The sequence below is a fragment of the Castor canadensis genome, chromosome 7 (genome assembly GCF_047511655.1).
Source record: "Castor canadensis chromosome 7, mCasCan1.hap1v2, whole genome shotgun sequence".
NCBI classification, from domain to species: Eukaryota; Metazoa; Chordata; class Mammalia; order Rodentia; family Castoridae; genus Castor; species Castor canadensis.
This window is the reverse complement of record NC_133392.1, coordinates 163,001,137-163,018,773: the sequence shown is the minus strand read 5'-3', so window position 1 is coordinate 163,018,773 and position 17,637 is coordinate 163,001,137. Positions and strand designations below refer to the sequence as shown.

At 56.3% G+C, this 17,637-nt stretch overlaps 2 protein-coding genes across 7 annotated transcripts in view; one reads left to right on the top strand and one right to left on the bottom strand.

Annotated features, from left to right (window-relative positions):
* The window catches only part of Samd11 (sterile alpha motif domain containing 11), an 18,032-nt gene extending 12,367 nt beyond the window's left edge, over nucleotides 1-5,665 (top strand). Inside the window, exons 6-14 of one of the 6 annotated variants that reach the window (XM_020162485.2) lie at nucleotides 548-637; nucleotides 835-951; nucleotides 2,355-2,517; nucleotides 3,430-3,545; nucleotides 3,678-3,756; nucleotides 3,834-4,360; nucleotides 4,563-4,684; nucleotides 4,876-4,986; nucleotides 5,103-5,665. In XM_020162485.2, coding sequence (XP_020018074.1) covers nucleotides 548-637; nucleotides 835-951; nucleotides 2,355-2,517; nucleotides 3,430-3,545; nucleotides 3,678-3,756; nucleotides 3,834-4,360; nucleotides 4,563-4,684; nucleotides 4,876-4,986; nucleotides 5,103-5,348 — 1,571 coding nt within the window. In that variant the 3' untranslated portion in view covers nucleotides 5,349-5,665. Of the gene's footprint in view, nucleotides 1-547; nucleotides 638-816; nucleotides 952-2,354; nucleotides 2,518-3,429; nucleotides 3,546-3,677; nucleotides 3,757-3,833; nucleotides 4,361-4,562; nucleotides 4,685-4,875; nucleotides 4,987-5,102 lie in introns of all 6 variants that reach the window. The other 5 variants (XM_020162484.2, XM_020162486.2, XM_074081650.1 and 2 more) reach the window with 5 other exon arrangements.
* Noc2l (NOC2 like nucleolar associated transcriptional repressor) lies at nucleotides 5,439-17,637 on the bottom strand. Its single transcript, XM_020162487.2, has 19 exons — nucleotides 17,491-17,637; nucleotides 17,201-17,359; nucleotides 16,123-16,297; nucleotides 15,914-16,039; nucleotides 14,760-14,880; nucleotides 14,588-14,678; nucleotides 12,661-12,739; nucleotides 12,434-12,544; nucleotides 11,844-11,957; nucleotides 10,975-11,163; nucleotides 10,664-10,803; nucleotides 9,889-10,000; nucleotides 9,118-9,231; nucleotides 8,684-8,785; nucleotides 7,439-7,582; nucleotides 7,227-7,340; nucleotides 6,422-6,554; nucleotides 6,085-6,168; nucleotides 5,439-5,831 (listed from the first exon to the last, which is right to left on the bottom strand). Exons 1-19 carry the CDS (start codon nucleotides 17,514-17,516, stop codon nucleotides 5,725-5,727), a joined length of 2,241 nt encoding a protein of 746 aa, XP_020018076.1. The 5' UTR covers nucleotides 17,517-17,637; the 3' UTR covers nucleotides 5,439-5,724.

Here is a 17,637-nt window from a genome sequence, read left to right as displayed (position 1 = left end):
ACCCCAGACCCTCACTGGGCAGGTATGCAACCAAGACCAAGTGCAGCAGAGAAGAGACACTCAGGGAGGGTCTTGAGCCTCTGGTGGCAAGGCTGGGAGGACCTGAGTGGAAGAGGCTGGAGTGTTAGGTGTGCTTTTCTGACTTGCCTTTCCCATACCTGTTCAGCAGCCACCTCTGTCCCAGGAGGTGAAGGCATCTTCTCTCCAGGAGGGCAGAGGAGGCTCATGGACTTGCAGGAGAGAACAGACTGCCTAGTGTCAGTAGCAGCTACTGGTTGGTTCACTAGCATGAACCTCCCATTATTTCTGTTCACTCATACCACACCAGGGATAACTGCCCCGTGTCCTTGCCATGCTCTGTCCCGTCATGTCCTTTGGCCAGCTGTTGGGAATACCTAGGTCCCCAGGATGGGCAAAGGCATCCTGAATGGTGGTGCCTGGGGTTCCTGGCTGAGCTGAGGCAGGGGCAGCTCCTGCCCACCAGCCTTTCCCACATCCCTCCTCCCCAAGCCCTGAGACACAGGGTGGCACTACTCACCTTCCGCAGGTGACCTGTTGGGCAAGAGGCTGGGCTGCTCTCCCCACATCACCAGCGACTGTTCTTCAGAGAAGAAGGCCCGAAGCGAGTCCCCCCAAGGTGGGAGCCTGACTTGGGAGTCAGGGGCAGGGCACTGGAGGAGAGAAGGAGCAACTGAGTCCGGAAGGATCTCTTAGACCTTGTATGGGGTTTCTAAGAGAGTAGGCCCTTCCTTTTCTTCAACAGCTGTAAAGGCAAATCCCCCTCACAGCCCTACCCACTGTACTCCCCTAACACAGAGACTCTGCTGCTTCCAGAGTTCGGGCCCACTATGGCTCCCGAAGACCACTACCACCGGCTCATGTCAGCCTTGAGTGAGGCTGGCCCCTTTGAGGACCCCCAGCGTCTCTACCACCTGGGCCTCCCCAGCCATGGTATGTGCCCCCTTAGTCGCCTCTCCACCTTATGCACTGGGCCTACCCCAGGAGAGGTATTTGGGAACTGGCACCATAAGTCCCCGGCCCCTGTGGGTGGATGATGAGACCTGACTGCCAGAGGTCCTGACCTAAACGTCCCAGTACTTATCTCCAGGGACCACATCCCCACCAGTTCCTCCAGATGAGGGTTGGAGGTAATGACTTGAGCAGGCTCACCTGCCCCACTGTGGGCAATGTGGCCAGTGCGGGGTCCTCCTCACTCCCACAGCACTCAGTGCAGGACCTGAGTCACTGGACAGCTACATTCTGGCTTCACAGGTCCCAGCTCTGCTGGGAGGAGCCCAGCTTTTCTGGTGGGAGGTGGCTAAGGACTCTGAGAAGGGGGCAGATTTCCTCTCCTTGCACAAGGCACTGCCCCCCAGGGCAGCTCAGGCACCATGAGCCTGAATAATTCACCAAATGTTAATAATTTAAAAATCTTCCTTTTTAATTGCTTTCCATGCCCTGCCTGGGGCTGGCACTGGCGGCCTTTGCGGGGGGGTGGGGGGGGTGGGGGGGGGAGTGGGTTGTCAATCACTGCTGCAGAGAGTCCTGGCCGCTGCCAGGCAGGCGGGGGCGGGGAGTCCAGACCCGCTGGGATCAACGCGGGCGGCAGCGCCGGCTGGGCTCTGAGGGCTGGCTCCCGGCCCCAAGCAGACCCACCTCCGCTTTTCGAGTCATTAATTTATAAACAGGCAGCAGCAGAGCCAGCGCCTCAGAGGCCCACCCTGGGCAGAATGGGGAGCAGCATCAGTGTGTTACATGTGGATCACTGTCTGCACAGTTGTGTGTGCATGGGCCACCACTATTGGACAATGGCATGTGTGCTGCTTTATGGGAGTAACAAGTTCTCTCCAGTTGTGCTTGAGTATTAGGATGTCAAATATTCCTGACTCCCATTTAGGAGGGGGTCACCTGGGCAGCCCCCAGTTTGAGGCCCACTCCAACTCTTGGACTCTTGTCCCATTGGCCTCCAGGAGCTGGCCTGTGCCCTCACTCCTGAACCTTTGCACAGACCCCCACCCCCAGGCTCCAGTTTCCCTTCAGGTCAGCACCAGAAGGCTCCCTACCTGGGAGCCCTTCCCTCCCACCTCACTTTTTGGAGGCTGACCTCATATTCCTTTTCCAAGCTCACCTGTCCTGCAGCATCTTGCAGATCCTACTGCAGTTTGACCTGGTTACTTCTCCAGTCCCAGCAATACAAAGCAGGGACTGAGCAGGCCTCAGGGATCCTGTGAAGTGCCCCCCACTCCTGTTGACCTTGGCTTCTCTGTGACAATGTCCTCACCGGGATGGGAGGGGGGGTTTCCCTGGGGAACTCGGCTTCTGAGTCACTGCTGTTGCCCTGCCCCCATCCCCAGATCTCCTGAGGGTCCGGCAGGAGGTGGCAGCTGCAGCTTTGAGGAGCCCCAGTAGCCTGGAAGTCCACCTGCCCTCAGCCACAGTAGGTCAGCGCCGGAAACAGGGCCTGGCTCAGCACCGGGAAGGCACGGTTCCATCTGCTGCCCCGTCCTTCTCCGAGAGGTACTGGGGAGGGTGGCGTCTAGGTGAAGCCCTCATATTCTCAGGGCTTGTTCCTGCGGGGAAGGCCAAACAGCCTGCACCTTTCCCCAACTCGCCCTCCCCCACATAGCCATGTAGGTACTGCATCCCTTGAGTGTGCCTGAACGCAGGGTTTGGGGTATACTGAACAGGAGGCTCTTGACGCCCACTGTGCTGGACAAGGGCCGGGGAAAATGTTTCTGGGGCACAATGTGTGGGGGTGATCACCACCATGGTCAGGACAGCAGAGGGGTACTCCGGTTCTTTTGAACAAGCGGGGACACGGCCAGTCGAGGTGCCCCTAAGACAGCAAAGAGGTTGTAGCTCGAGGTCTGGAAACCCCGCCCGAAGCGGGTCGGGAGGGAGTACGACAGAGAACTGGGAGCGGAGGGGAACCTGGGCCGCGCCGCTAATCTAGACACCAGAGCGATTCGCCGCACAGCCTGGTTGCACTGCGGGCGGGGCCGCGGGGAGCGCTGGGCAGGGGCCGCGGCTGGCCGTCTCCTGCCGCGCCGGCCGCAGAGCGCGGCGTCTGCAGCTGCCGCCGCCGCCTCCGGATTGCCGCTAATTACGCCGCGCCCCCGCCCCCTGGCGAGCGGGCTCCGGGGGGCGGGGGAGGGGAACGGCGCGCCCGGCGGTAATTACCGCTGCAGCCGCCGCCGCCCGCAGGGTCAGCGCCTCCGCGCCGCCGCCAAGATTAATTGGCGCCGCCGGCCGGGGCGGGGACGGGGGCAGCTCACGACCGGGAGCCGTAACGAGCAGTGCATCGACTGCCCGCAGGGTCGGCAATTAGCCGCGGCGGCAGGGGGTGCGCCGGGAGGCGGTTACGGGAACGGGGAAGGGGGTGGAGGGTACAGGGCCCGCGGCGCGCGCTCACAGTCCTGCTGTCCACAGGGAGCTGTCTCAGCCGCCCCCCTTGCTGTCGCCCCAGAATGTCCCCCACGTCGCCCTGGGCCCCCATATCAGGCCCCCTTTTTTGGGGGTGCCCTCGGCTCTGTGCCAGACCCCAGGTGAGGAGCGAGTGTGCAAGCCCTTTTTGTCCTGGGGGCATAAACTGCGAGGGTCCTCCTTGCAGAGGACAGACCGAAGTGGCGCAGCTTAGATGGCCTCCAAAGGCCTCTTGGCCTGTCCCCTTTCTCCAGGCTACGGATTCCTACCCCCCGCCCAGGCAGAGATGCTTGTCCGACAGCAGGAGCTCCTTCGGAAGCAGAGCCTGGCCCGGTAAGTGATCGGGAGGCCGGCGAGGATGGTGACATGCGTGCTGTGGCTAATCCCCGTTCTCTGCTCTCCTGGCCTAGGCTGGAAATGTCGGCAGAGCTCCTTCGGCAGAAAGAACTGGACAGCGTTCAACGACCGCAGCTGCTGGTGCCAGAGACGGCCCTTCGGGCTCCTGAGGGTGCCGACGAGCTGCAGCGGCGCGGGGCCATGTTGGTGTTGAAACACAGCGCGGCTCCGCTGCTGGCCCTGCCCCCACAGGGCCCCCTAGGCCCGGGTCCCCCGACCCCACCCCCACCCCGGGAGCCTGCTTGCCGTGCACCCCGTAAGGGGGGCCTGGGCTGTGCTTCACCCCGGTCTAGCGAGCCCAAGGAGACGGAGACGACAGGAGCTGGGCTCTGGGCTCAAGATGGCTCCGAAGAAGACCCCTCCAAGGACTCAGAAGGAGAAGACCCAGAGATGGCCGCTCCTGCGAGCAGGGGCGCTAATCCTGGCCAAGTCCCAGCTGGAGGAACCAGCGTGGAGGGCAAAGGGCTTCTCTCAGGACCCACGCTGCCCCCTCCATTGCCCCTGGGTTTCCCCTACTCAGCCAGCCCCTACTTTCACACAGGTGGGCATTTTAGTCCAGCCTAGTCACCCATTGAAGGCTGGTGGTTGGGGGACCGGGGCTGTTCCATGGGGAGGTAAGTCCCTTTTAAGACATAGATACCACATATCCTAAGCAACTTAAGGAAGGGTTAACAGTCTAGGTGTAGGGGGTCATGGGAAAGGGAGGGCTGAGCCCTAGTGACACTCCCCTGGCACATTCCCAGGTGCCATGGCAGGGCTTATGGCTGATGGGGAGGCCACACCCCCTGAGGATATCAGCAAGTGGACAGTGGAGGATGTCTGCAGCTTCGTGGGGGGCCTGTCTGGCTGTGGAGAGTATGCTCCGGTGAGGGGAGCTGCAGGTCAATGGGGCCGGGTGGGGCTGTCTGGGCACTGCACCCTCTCCAGAGCTCCCACAGTCCCTTACCCACACCCGACACAGGATTTCCCTTTCACTGGACCATTTTTCCCTGCATTGTAACACCATACCCTGTGGGCTGGAGTGATTGGCAGATCCTGATGCCACCCTGTTACCAGGTGTTCAGAGAACAAGGGATCGATGGAGAGACCTTGCCTCTGTTGACAGAGGAGCACCTGCTGACCACCATGGGGCTGAAGCTGGGGCCTGCCCTCAAGATCCGTGCCCAAGTGAGTAGACTGGCTCCTGACAATGCAGGGGAGGACACAAAGGCACTTCATGCTGGGGACAGTCCCACTAGGCCACTTTCCTTAGCAGGAACCCAGTCAGGCTCATCTCTTTGTAGGTGGCCAAGCGCCTCGGTCGCATCTTCTACATGGCCAACTTCCCTGTGGCCCTGCCGCTACAGCCAAGCCTTCAAGCCCCTGAGCAGCTGAGCCCAGGACAGCAACCCCTGTCCCCAGCAACAGCCACCTCCCCCTATGAAGGGGCCCTACTCCCTCCACGTCGAGCCTCACCAAAGCAGGAGAACGGAACAGAGACAGTGGCTCTGCTCCCAGGGGCTCCAGAACCCTCCCAGCCTCTGTGCTGAGCTTAAGGGTGCCCATGCAACAGTCCCACCCCTATAGGGCTTTTTTTTTTTTTCCCCCCTTTTTTTGGTTTTGGACAAAAAACCCAAGACTTTTAAAAAGGAAAACACATTACTTAGAGGAAAGGAACGAATTTCCAAAGATCTGGTGAATGCAGACAAACCAAAGACAAAAAGAGGTAGAAGAGGCCATGGGAGCCAACCTCCTCCCTCTGAACTGGGTGAGACTGCTGTTGTACTGGTTCCCTTCCTCAGGTCAGCATGATTCTTGGTGTGTTTGATCTGTCATGCTGCAACAATAAAGCCCTGTCCACTATCCACTCACTTCCTAATGCACAGACATTGGCCTCAGGGCCTCTGGGAAACTGCAGGAAGGGCCTCAGTCCTCCTCAGAGAGCTGCAGATCTTCTAGCTTGTCCTGTGGTCCCTGGGCCAGTCGCCACAGCTCACTGGGGTCCAGCCCTACTTCTGCATCTGGACCTCCATCTGCAGGGAAAGACAAGGCTACATAAATTCTGCTGTATCAGGAAGAAGGCAGTCCTAGAGGTTACTTACTCATCACTAATTAATCACAGCACTAATTAATTTATCAGTGCTGCTGTAGCCAAACCTCGTGCAAACAGAGCAGCTGGCCTGGCACCCCAGAGAGGGGCATGGACCTGGTTCAAAGTCACCCTCTCATGGCCTCACTGCCAGATGGGCTCCCCAGCCAGTCCCCCTCACTCCAGGAACCACTCACCCTCTGAGTCACTGCTGTCCTCCTCGTCCTTCTCCTGGTCATCTTCTTCCAACCCTTGCTGAATTCTCAGGAACCCAGGCATTCCTGAGGACCAAGAGCAGTTGTATGTATGTATGGCTACTCCCCAGGGCCCAGAAGCAAGGCATTGAAGCTAGACAGGAGGGGGAACCACCTGTCCTCTCCACCTGCAGGGAGACCATGCCTGGGGACACAGTTACCAATCCCATGGAGACCCCACCACAAACTGAAGGAAGGGGCTGGTGAGGGAGGCCCCTCTCTGTGAGGTGCTGGGAGATGTCCAGTACCAGGAACATTGCAGAAATGGCACAGGCACTACCTCTCTCTGAGAAGTCTGCACTCTCCTCCTCGGCACTGTCCAAGTCAAAGAGGTCTTTAAATTCCTTCCTGTCCTCATCCTTCCTGTCTTCCACCTTCCGCCGTTTGATTTCTGGGAAGTTTAGGTCTTCCAGCTGCAGGGATCAGAACCAGAGTGGAAACTGGGGTGCGCAAAGGCAGAGAGAGCCGAGCCGAGCCCAGCCCAGCCCAGCCCAGCCCAGCCCAGCCCCACCTCATGGCCCACCACAACCACTCTCAGGGTGGACAGTAGCCATCAAGCTTTATCCAACCTGGTATCCCCCTCATTCATTCATTCATTCCTTCCTTCCTCCCTCCCTCCCTCCCTCCTGCCAGTGTTCCCTCTTCCAGCCTCACTTCCCAGTCCAGCCCCTCACTAGGACCCTGCTTAGCAGTTCTCTGCTGGGTCTTTCTGCTCCCATACCTGCACCCATTGCTCCCAGAACTGAGAGCAGACTTGCAGCATGCTACTCAGCATGACGATTTCCCCAGGTCATCCAACCCACAGCCAGGGACAGGCCCAGGGTCAAAGGCAAAAGGCGTTGCTGCTCCTCCCACCTATCTTCCTCATGCTCTCAGGCTGGTGTGAGAGACAGGTCTAGCCACCCTGGCCAGATCTGCAAGATGTGTGATACCCACTCCTCGCTGAATCACAGTTACTGCTGTATCTGACAGCCATACTATCCCAAACCACCCAAGTCACCCCCAGCGAGCATCAAATCTTTCCTGCCCAGTCTTAAGATCATGCCAACATGCAACTCTGAATCCAGCCCCAGCTCCATGCCTACCCGCTCCTTGCCACTAATCTCCAGCTGGATCTCACGGTCCCTCAGCTTCCGCCAGTGACTGTAGTATTTGGTGAGTGGGGTCCCCTCTTTCTGGGCCTGCTTCTCCCAAGCATCCTAAGGATTTTGGCAGTTCAGGGTCATGCCTTGCCCTGGGCAAACCCCCACCACACTCTCTCAGGCAGCCAGGGCTCAGAAGCCCTTTCCCAGCTGACCACTGCTATTCGATCAGATACTCCGAAGGAGACCCTCTGGCGTTGGTTGCAAATGTGTGCTGCGTTCTCCTGCACCTTCTCCAGCAGCTGGCGCACCTGCCGGCAGTAATTGGCCACCTTGCATTCCCGAAGGAAGGATTTCAGCTGCAGAAGGGAGAGACTCGATGCAGCTCCAGACACAGGGCTGCACCATATCCCAAAAAAGGCCCAAGAGCCTCCTGTCTCCATAAATAAAGTCCCACTGGCACACAGCCCAGCTTAGCTGTGCATGAGCATCTGTGGCTGCTTCTGCAGTGGCCAGAAGCCACCCATGCATCCCACAAGGCCGAAAACATTTACCATTTTGCTTTTTATGAAAAAAGTCTGCTGATCCCCTATACTCTGTAGACTCCCACCCCTGAGACCTTAAGTCCACAAGCATAGGTATCCTGACTGCTGGGCATCACCAGTGAAGAAGACACAGGAGGAATAGAGGCCACTGCCACACTCTGTGCGACTGTGAGTAACTGAGCATGTTCACAACTCTGGGTGTGTAACTGTGCCATATGCACACACACACACACACACACCCACCTGTGTCTGGATGGGCCTGAGCTAGGTATGGCTCAGGTATGAACACTAGCCTGTAAGTAGGAGACCCACCCCCACAGTCAAAATGGGGACAGCAGAGGTTCCCTCCCATGAGAAGTGCCTGGTATGGGATGAGAGCAGACACTCTCATAGGAGGAGTGCAGAGAGAGCTTCCAAGACAAGGGAGAACCTTACTCCATCCCTAGGACCACATGGGAAAGCAGTCAGGGGACTAACCCAACCCAGGCTTTGGGCTTCAACAGGTGGCTAATCAAGTCCCTGGGCAATACATGGTTGGCCCAGCCTGGGGAGGGGCAAGCATGTTCCTGAGATTCAGAAACTGCAGGTCTACCCTAATCCTGTGAGTGGGCGAGTGATAATCCCTCATCCAGAGCCAACCTGACAGCCCCCAGAAAGAAGCCCCTCAGTCTCCTGCACCCTAAGGATCAATCCCCCTATTTTGGCCCCAGGGGGTCCAGCTGTCAGGCAGTGTCAGAGTGGAACAAAAAGTCTGGTCAACTCTGCTACTGGTCCTGTGTGGCTGAGACAAGGACATCTCCCTTTGGCCCCTGTGTACAAAGGGAGCTTAGCCCCTTAAAAGACGATCCAAGATGACTATAAAGCAGACCCCAAAGGATCTGGGTAGAGTAGGGGAGCCAGATGTCAGGCACACACCTGCAAGACAGTGGGTAGCACCAGCTCAGGGAAGGCAATGCTGTGGGCTTGGCTATGCAGGTACTCCAGGATGAGGTCATACAGCTGCTCCACCAGGCCATCCTGAAGCAGCAGGGCAAGATCAAGCTCATCAGGGTATAGGGCCCTAGTGCTCAGGATCTTCTACCTGAGGATCCACTCAATCTCCAGGCCAGAGGCCATAAGGCAGTGCTCACAGCCCCCCCAGAAGCCACACTCAGGCTCATACAATCTGGGATGGCACCCCAGGTCCCCAATCCAAGACGACCATGAAGGTCTGCACCTGAATGCTACAGAATGGCTGTCCCTCCTGTCTACCTGTTATGTTCACCTCAACACCTTCTGACCTCCTGACATGGCACACATACCCCCTCCCACGACAAGCCGCCTTCAGAAGGCTTGGAGACCAGTCTCACCCGGTATGCCTTCTCCTGTAGGTTGGCACTGGACAGCTTCAGGATCACAGAGAAGTTGATAGGCCTGGAGCTCATGCGACCTGGCCGCCTATTGAAGTCCACCTGCTGGAAAATCTGTCCCCAGGGCATGTCAGAACAGCCCCAGACCTTAGACTTTGGAAGGAAGACTCCTAGAGAACAGGGGCACAAGGCCAGACACAGCATGTCCCAGGTCCCACAGACTCCTTCAGACTCTCCTCATCTTCCAGAGCTCTGACCCCCTTCATAGGAGGGAAGCCCCTGGCAGGAGACACTATACAGCAGGGCAGAGTGCTGGTGGCTGAGCCTGGCTCCAAGTGGAGAAGAGCCTAGCAGTTATTGATAAATGAGGGGTGGGGAGGAACACTGCCCCTTCTCTAGCCTGGGCAGAGGGCTGGGAAGAGATCAACTGGCACGTGAGGCTGCTCTTAATACCCTCTTCCCATAAACCAAAGAAAGAGCAGGGATACCTTGTGGGCAGAGAGCTCCACAGTCCCTGTGGCTTTCTCAAGAGATATGAACCTGGTATGGGAGGCCCTACAGGGCCAGCTTCAGCAAGCCTAGGCAAGGGTCAGTATGAGGGCCATCCAGGACAAAAAAAAAAAGATGTCCCAGAGGCATGGGAAAGACTTGGGAAGATCAAAGGCAGAAAGACCTCAGCCAGGTGCCAAGACAGAGGCTGCCACAGGGGAGGAGATGTGGGTTCCAAAGAAAGTTCACAAAGCCCCTACCTGGCTGCACCTAGCCACCCACCTCAAGGATGAAGGGCAGCACAGGGATGAAGGTGCTGGTGCTCTCTGCCAGCAGCGTCAAGGCACGCACACAGTGCATGCGCAGTGGATAGAAGCGGGCGGTGGGCACCAGCCTAGGGAAAAGCAGATCTGGGTCAGTTGCCCCCACCCCAGCCACCTACTGCCTCTGACCCCTTCCCACCTACAGGAGTTGAGTAGCCATAGTGCCCACAGGGCAGCATCATGTTCTCCCACTCCCAAACACAATGGGGCACAACAAAATGCCTGGATGCTGGACTAAGGACCTGCCTCATTGGCTCAGCTGTGGGACTGGAGGACACCATCCAGCTTCTAAGTTAATTTTAGGGGTAGGGGCTGCTCATTCCTGCCTTTCTTCCCTAATTCTTGCTTTTGAGGATTCTTCCCTTGGACCTCCTGCCTCTCTTCAAAGCCCAGAGTTTCCATGGCTCAGGTGAACACTTCTGAGGACAGAAACGCCCCCTTCTGGACAGAGAGGCACACATAGTACCAGATGCTTGGCCAAGAACCCGAGGTCACTGAACCCAAATGTCCTTCATACTGCACATAAGCCCACTGGCCCTTAGAACAGCAGTGCTGCACTGTGAGCAGCTAAACAGCTCACCTCACAGGAGTTCAGTCCATCTTCCCAACCTCTTCCTGAGGAATTGCCAACGCCCAAACCCAAAGGTCCTGAAGGGTACTGCCTAGAACATCCTGACAAACTTACTGTCCCCACCCTCCAGGACAACTCCATACAGCCCCGCCCCGGAACTCACTTGATGCAGCCGATGATGACCTGCGAGAGGGGGTACAGCAGGGGCTGCAGGACTTCCCTGGAGCCAAGAGCACTCAAGACACGGCACCACAGGTAGAGGCAGTGTACATACTGCCAGTTGTACACAGACTGGTACGTCTCCTAATCAGAGTGGAGTCCACCTCTAAGGGCCAGAACAGTCCTCCCCACCAGAACAGTCGCCCTGTGCCCGTCACCCACTCAAGGCCTCACACCAAGGTGTTGGGCCATCTCCCCCGACAAGGGCTTCAGAGAGACATAGGCTCCTGGGCTTTGATAGGACTGAACACACACCTTCTTGCCAGTGGTCATAGCATTGCGCAGGTGGATTGCAAGCTGGCGGATATAGAGGAAGGCATGTTGGTAGGAGATGCTAGGGTCCAGAGCAAGCATCTCAGTTAGTGTCCGCTGCATGAAGTTGATGAGGGGCAGGGTGGTGGGGGAAGTGAACTTGCAATTCCTCACGTATGTGATGTACATTTGCTGCCAGAGAGAACCAAGTCAGAGCCACCTGAGCACCCACTGCCCAGTTCCAGGCCACTGGCAATATCCAGGCCTTTCCCTTAGAGCCGCTGCCTCAAGCCTGACCACTTGGCTGCAGACCCCTCCCTTCCACAGTCCCTAGCTCCTCAGCCTCCACAGTTGCGCCCACCAGCCTCAGGTACAGTCTAAGGTACACAGAGAAGTCTTATGGGGAAAGTGAATAAGGGAGGGGTGAGCTGTGGAATAGGCAAGGACATTTTCAAAGGCCCAGGAGGGAGGTAAGAGGAGATACCCTGCTGGGTCTGTACAGGGAGGTGGCGGTAGAGCCTTCAGAGGGTTAGGGTTAGTAGGCCATCCCAGGCTTGAAGCCAGCAGCAGGGTTTTATCCCGACTGTGGCCTCAAACCTGTTCCTATTCTCCATGCAGAACATCCTCATCCACCAAGAGGAGAGGTCATCCCTAGGGAGAGCTCTGTGGAGCAGAGTCCAGGTGGAACCCAGGGGGCCACAGGCTCCTATCACCACTTCAAGTTCTTGGTGAGTAAACTGACCCATGGACCCTGGTACCCAGAGCGCAGTGCCAGGGCCCAGTGAGAAGCACCAACCACAAAGGCTGCAGCCAGGCCTCAGGCTAAGATTCTGAACACGGACTCTGATGGACAGATGCGGGGCCCATCCTACCTTCAGGATGGGACTCAGGAAGGTATCCTTCTTATGCCGGCAGACTTTGATGAGGATCAGGAAGGCCAAGACCCGTAGAGACTCCTCTCCCGTGCTCCACAGAACTACCATCCTCTGAGGAAGGGGGTTGTCACTTGGCAGGCAATTACATCCTGGGACACCTCCCTGAGACAAAGGCTACCCCTGCTGGGAGACAGCCCTTCCCAAAACACATCAAGGGAGAAGCCACGAATATGAACATCAGTTAAACAGACACCAAAACACAGAGCAGAGCTCATTATGCCCCATAAAAGTAGGGCTATGACAATCTGCCTTTTTCGTGTGCCTGTTAACAGGCACCCGATCACACTGTGGCTACTGTCAAATATGCCAGAACATGGTTGCCTCAATGGGGCCTCTTCTTACATTACTGAGCTATGCTGCCCAGATAGGGTGGAGGCTGCCTGAGATGAGGACCTGGGGCGGGGGGGTGAAGGGTACAGAGGAGCCAGCCTTGAGTGAGTGTGGGTAAAGATGCCACCTCCACCCTACGAATGGGAGAATCATGTGTACCCCCAAGTCATGCCAATGCAGTGGGATGGGCTGCCCACCTTGAGGAGCATGCGGCACTGCTTAGGGAAGGTAAGATAGTAGGGCACCAAGCTGCTAATGTGCTGCAGGACAGCTGCCAACACTGTAGCTTCAGCCAGACAGGCCACCAGCTGGGGAAACAGGAAGGGACAGTAAAGCCCAAGCTCATTCAAGTCTGGGGTACAAAAAAGCACTGGACCACCAGACTTGGCCAGGGCCCAATTCTCCGCCCCCACCAGAACAGCACCTGTATGACTGAGCTCAAGTATGCCTTGACGTCCACACGGAGCTTCCCCCAGAGCGGGCTGCTGGATGGCTGCAGCATCCTGCAGAGACCAACACCCACCCCATCCATGCAGTTCAGACACCAGGCTGTCCAGGCACAGAGTCCGTAACACCAAGGTACATGATCCTTTGATATGGGCAGATGCTCCAACCCTCTCCACAAAAAGCTGAAGAGCTCCTTATAGCCAGGACCCTCTGGAGCATGGCCAAGACTGACACCCACCCCTAACAGTACCAGCACCTCCCACAAGCCACCAGCTAGGCCAGAATGCAGAGCAACAGCCCTCCAAGGTCCTGAACTCCCATCCTTCCAAGGTCTCTCACCTTGTGCCTCCCTCAGACATGGTCCTTTTCTAGGTTCCCAAGACCCCATCCCCACCACATCAAGCCCTCAAACCCTGTAGCAGGCATTCAGGGCCTCTGAGGCCTAACCTGGCACCCCTCATTGCTGCAGACTTGGTATCTTTGTCCTGCATGTGCTGTAAAGGCCAGGCCATGTGCATTTACACACTCAATTTCACCTAAAACTCCAGATCCGTAATATACTCAACGACCAGGTGTCTTGCAACAGCAGTTGAGCCCCTGTGGGTTTCTCAAAGTTTACTCCTCAGTGTGCACAGGACTCAGTACATAGTAGGTGTTCACCAAAATCTGCTGAACCACACCAAGGACCAAAGGGCAGAATGTCTCCCCATTGGCCAACCCTCCTGGTACCTAAGCTGGCACCAGCTAAGGGGCACCCGCAGCAGCTCAGGAAACAACCCTGTTCACAAACCCCACCTGCACCTGGCACCACCCACTGCCAGTCCACTCAGCTACTGCCTTGCTGCCTGCCTATCTCCTAGCTTAGCCTTTACCCAATCCACCTATCAGCTTTCATGCCCCACCAGTTAGAGCTGCCTCCACACAGGCATGACCTGCCAATGCACCAACCTAGCCCAGGTACCAGAAGAGTGCTCCAGGTACTGACAGCAGGGCCCTCTTCTCTGCTTCTATTAAAAGAGGTCCTTACTGAATTTGAGTCTCCAGGTTCTTACTACCTCAACAGCACATGGCTGTAGGCACTCCCAGCCCCAGCATGATTCCCACTCTTCCAGTTACTATGCTACGTAAGACATTTCATGTCCTTGTCTACCCCAGCAGCAATAAGGCCCCTGCATATAGGTACACATGCCTCTTGGAGACAGGCCAGCCACAGAGGTCAAGGAGCATGGATGGCCCTCACATTCACAGAACTCAAGGAACATGGGTTGGTCTAGGATCCAGAGATCAAGAAGCATGGACAGGACTCACACACCCACAGAGGTCAAGGAGCAAGGGTGGCATTCACATATCCACAGAGGTCAACGAGAATCAGTGGATTGACACCACCCAGGTCAAGGAGCATGTAGTATTCACATACCCACAAAGGTCAAGGAGCATGGACAGAACTCACATCTGCAGAAGTTAAGAAGCATTAGTGGAACTCACATATCCACAGAGATCAAGTATGGATGGGACTAATACATCTATAAAGGGAGTAAAGATACCAGACCTGGGAAAATTCCAAGAGCAAAACCAAGCATACTTTCCACATTCCCAAGCAATCCTGGGCAGAGAATTTTTTTTTTTTTTTTTTTGGTACTGGAGTTTAAACTCAGGGCCTCATACTCACACTTGCTTAAGCAGGCTCTCTACAACCTGAGCCACTCCACCAGCCCAAAAATTTCTTTTCAGGTAGGAAAGAGAGTAGAGCTATCCACAATGGCCTGAGTGGCTCCTGCAAGGGCCCCTCATGCCGCTGCCCTCTTAGAGGCCCCAAAGAGCCTGACTCTGTCCTGCTGGGCCTAGGCCCCAAGGCCTATGCTGGTTCCTGCAGAGTAGAGCTTTCAACATGTCTGTCCCCTCACCTGCTGCTGTCCTTCGGTCCCTTTCCAAACAGCAGTTTCTGAAGGCAACCAAAGAGATCTCTGACACAGAAGGTGACCAAAGAATTAAACACTGCAAAGAAGGGACACAGATGTCACTCACAGAACAGACATAAGAAATGAGTCTCACATGGGTCCTCTGACCCCAGCTCACCAGCGCTGTCTGTGACTTGGAACCTGCAGACCTCAGCACCTTCCTGATCGCCTTGGGTGGTGGCTACAGCTGCTCGGAACGCCTGCATGACTTCATGGAACAGCCTGGGAGTGAGGTGTTGCTGAAATGGTAAGGACCAAGACTGTTGAGGGAGCAGTGAGCCACAGAGCAGCTGGCCCCAGGAACCTGCACTGTGAGGGAAAGGAATCCCTCCTCCACAATCTCAGACATAGAGCAGGGATGGGGACCAGTTTACTGAGTCACATGCTAGCAACAAAACTGGGCATGAGTCCACAGTCCTCTTGGATGGGCAGGAAGTCTGTCTCAGGAGCCCAGAGGCTCCTGAGGGTCCTGAATCATGGACAATGGCCAGCTCCAGAAGGTATACGGAGTACTGCCTTTTCACTCCTTGCTCTGAAAAAAACAATGTGAGGTACTTAGAAGGATGCTGGCTCTGCCACCAATCAATAAATATTCTGGGTTTAAATATGCCCCCAGAAGATCTCAATTTCGTATGTTGGTATTTGGAGGAGGACCCTTTGGGAGGTAATCAGAGTTAGATGAAGGAATGATGGTAGGACCCCCAGGATGGCATCAGCAGCTTTATGAAAGGGTAGAGCTCAGTGACAGAGCACTTACCTAGCATGTGCAAAGCCCTTGATTAGACCCCCAGCACAATAAAAAAGAAAAGAGAACGAATTAGCATGCTTGCTCTGTCTCACCATGTTATGAGGTTCTCCATGAGGCCCTCAGTAGACACTAGCCTCATGCTATTGGACTTCTCAGTTTCCAGAAACGGGAGCCAAATATCTTTTCTTTACAAATTATCCAGTTGCGGTATTCCATCATAGCAAAAGAAAATACGCTAAAGTATAGACATGGCTACTATGCCCCCCACACGGTGGCCTGACTTCAGAAAGCAGGGGCCTGAGAAAAAGATTAAGGAGAAGGGAGTAGACTAGACAGAGCCCTGGTCTCTGACTAGGAGAGAATACAGCAGGGCCTCCCAGCACTCAGGAAGATAGTAGTTATTGTGTGCTGCTCAGAGAAGGACTCCTTCCACCTGCACAGCCTCAGATACCTCAAATGAGGCAAACGACAGCAGAGAACCCTGCCAGTAGGGGTTCGGCTGCCCAGCCCTTACTGCCTCTCACCCTTGCTGCCTGCTTCCATCTTTCCACCATGGCAAGAGTCACAGGAGTAGGCTCATTCTTTTTTCTCTGTGATCCTCTGGGGACTCCATGACCATCCTCCCCTTCATCTTCCTCCTCACTTGCTTCCTGCATTGGACACAAAAGGGCCAAGCTAGGGCAGGGTGTGGAAGCCACAGGTGCCCAGCTGCCCAGGTCTGCATAGACCTCACCTCCAGCATGTCTGGTAGAGAGTGGAACTGCTCCTCTTCCTCTTCGGAGGTGTCTGAATCACTGAAGTCCAGCAGGCTCTGGTCATTCTCCTGCAGGAACTTGTAGAACTCCGGGTCCCTGTCCTTCAGCCGAGAGAGCTGGTCCTTGTGCTCAGAGGCACGACCTTTATGCCGACTGAAAAGGTGGTGGTCAATAAGTCCAATAGAAAACCAACAGGGTGGTGGTGGTGGTGTTGTCTTGTTCCCCACATGGGCCAGCTTGCTAGCCTCCTCAAAGAGGCCACACGGTTAATCTGCTTCCTCCACAGCTGCTACCAAGGACCACACCCGGGAATTCTCAGAAGGTAATTTTCTCTTCCAGACTCACATATCCAGCAGACTCTGGCTCTGTTCAACATAGGCATCTCAAACCCAACACACAGACGCCCAGCCTGTGCTCTCCCCTGATTTGCTGTGCCCCCACAATGCTCACCCTGTTGTTGGAACCCATCATAAGCTCTAGCAGTAGGACCTACAAATCTATGCATGCCTCCTCTCCAACTTGTTTCCACTCTTGCCACCCACAACCCCTCAGCACAACAACCAGAGAGACCCTTTTTCACACACCACCTTATACCACTTCACTGCTTAAAACCCTAGACAACTCATTTTACAGGCAAGTCTTTTTTCAAACAGTCTACAGAATCTGGTCTCCTTGCCATTCTGGTTTCATCTCCTTCTTCTTTCCTACCCCTTCTGCCGCCTTTGCACTTCCTCAAAGACTTCACTTCGGAGTCTTTGCTATTCCCACTCAGACCGTCATTCAGATACCGCCCTCCTAAAAGACGTTGCCCGTTTTTTTCAGCAAGGCTGGTAACACGCCCTCTAATACCTTCAGTGTTCCTTTCCACCCACTGAGCGTAACCTCCGGCGCGCTGCACTGGTTTACCCCAGACCGAGCCTGGGTTAGAAATGGACATCTGCGCTACCCGCCAACTCACGCCTGAGAAGGCTGGCAGAGGGCCGGGCGCAGCTAGCATGGGACTAGAGACCGACTCCGAGAGGGACGCAGGGCCCAAAGCAAGAAAACGCCGCTCACCTGGCCGAGGGGCCACCGCTTGACCGGCCCTGGCTCAGGGTGGCTCCATGTCCGCATGCCTCCCGCGCCGCCATCACCGGGGCGCCCTCCTGCTCCGAGTCGGACTCGGAATCAAAACCCGAGGCCAGGAACTCATCCACGGTCAGTTCCGCCAGGCGCCTGCGGGTTATGTCAAGTCACGGCCACTGCCAGCTTACCCCATTAGGCCCCACCCCATCCACTGAGGAGCGTAGGAGGCCCCGAGTACGCGCGCCCGCTGGGGATCCAGAGGGCCCTCACACCGGACTCACCTCCGACGGCCGTGCACCTCGGACATGACGCTCAGCTACAGCGTGCGCGGCACTTCCGGCCCCATAATGCCGTGCGCCGCCTCACATCCTCCGCCCGGTCCCGCCCCGCCGCGCGTCGCGGGTGACTCTAGGGTTCTCCGACCGCGA

What these genes read in the sequence shown, in the direction of transcription:
- Noc2l (XM_020162487.2), bottom strand. Translation starts at nt 17,516, where the DNA reads ATGTCCGAGGTGCACGGCCGTCGGAG. An exon ending in ACTTGAGCTCAGTCATACAG is followed by an intron (nt 12,545 to 12,660) that starts GTGCTGTTCTGG and finishes CTGTTTCCCCAG; the next exon opens with CTGGTGGCCTGTCTGGCTGA. An exon ending in AGTGCCGCATGCTCCTCAAG is followed by an intron (nt 11,958 to 12,433) that starts GTGGGCAGCCCA and finishes CCCCTTCCTCAG; the next exon opens with AGGATGGTAGTTCTGTGGAG.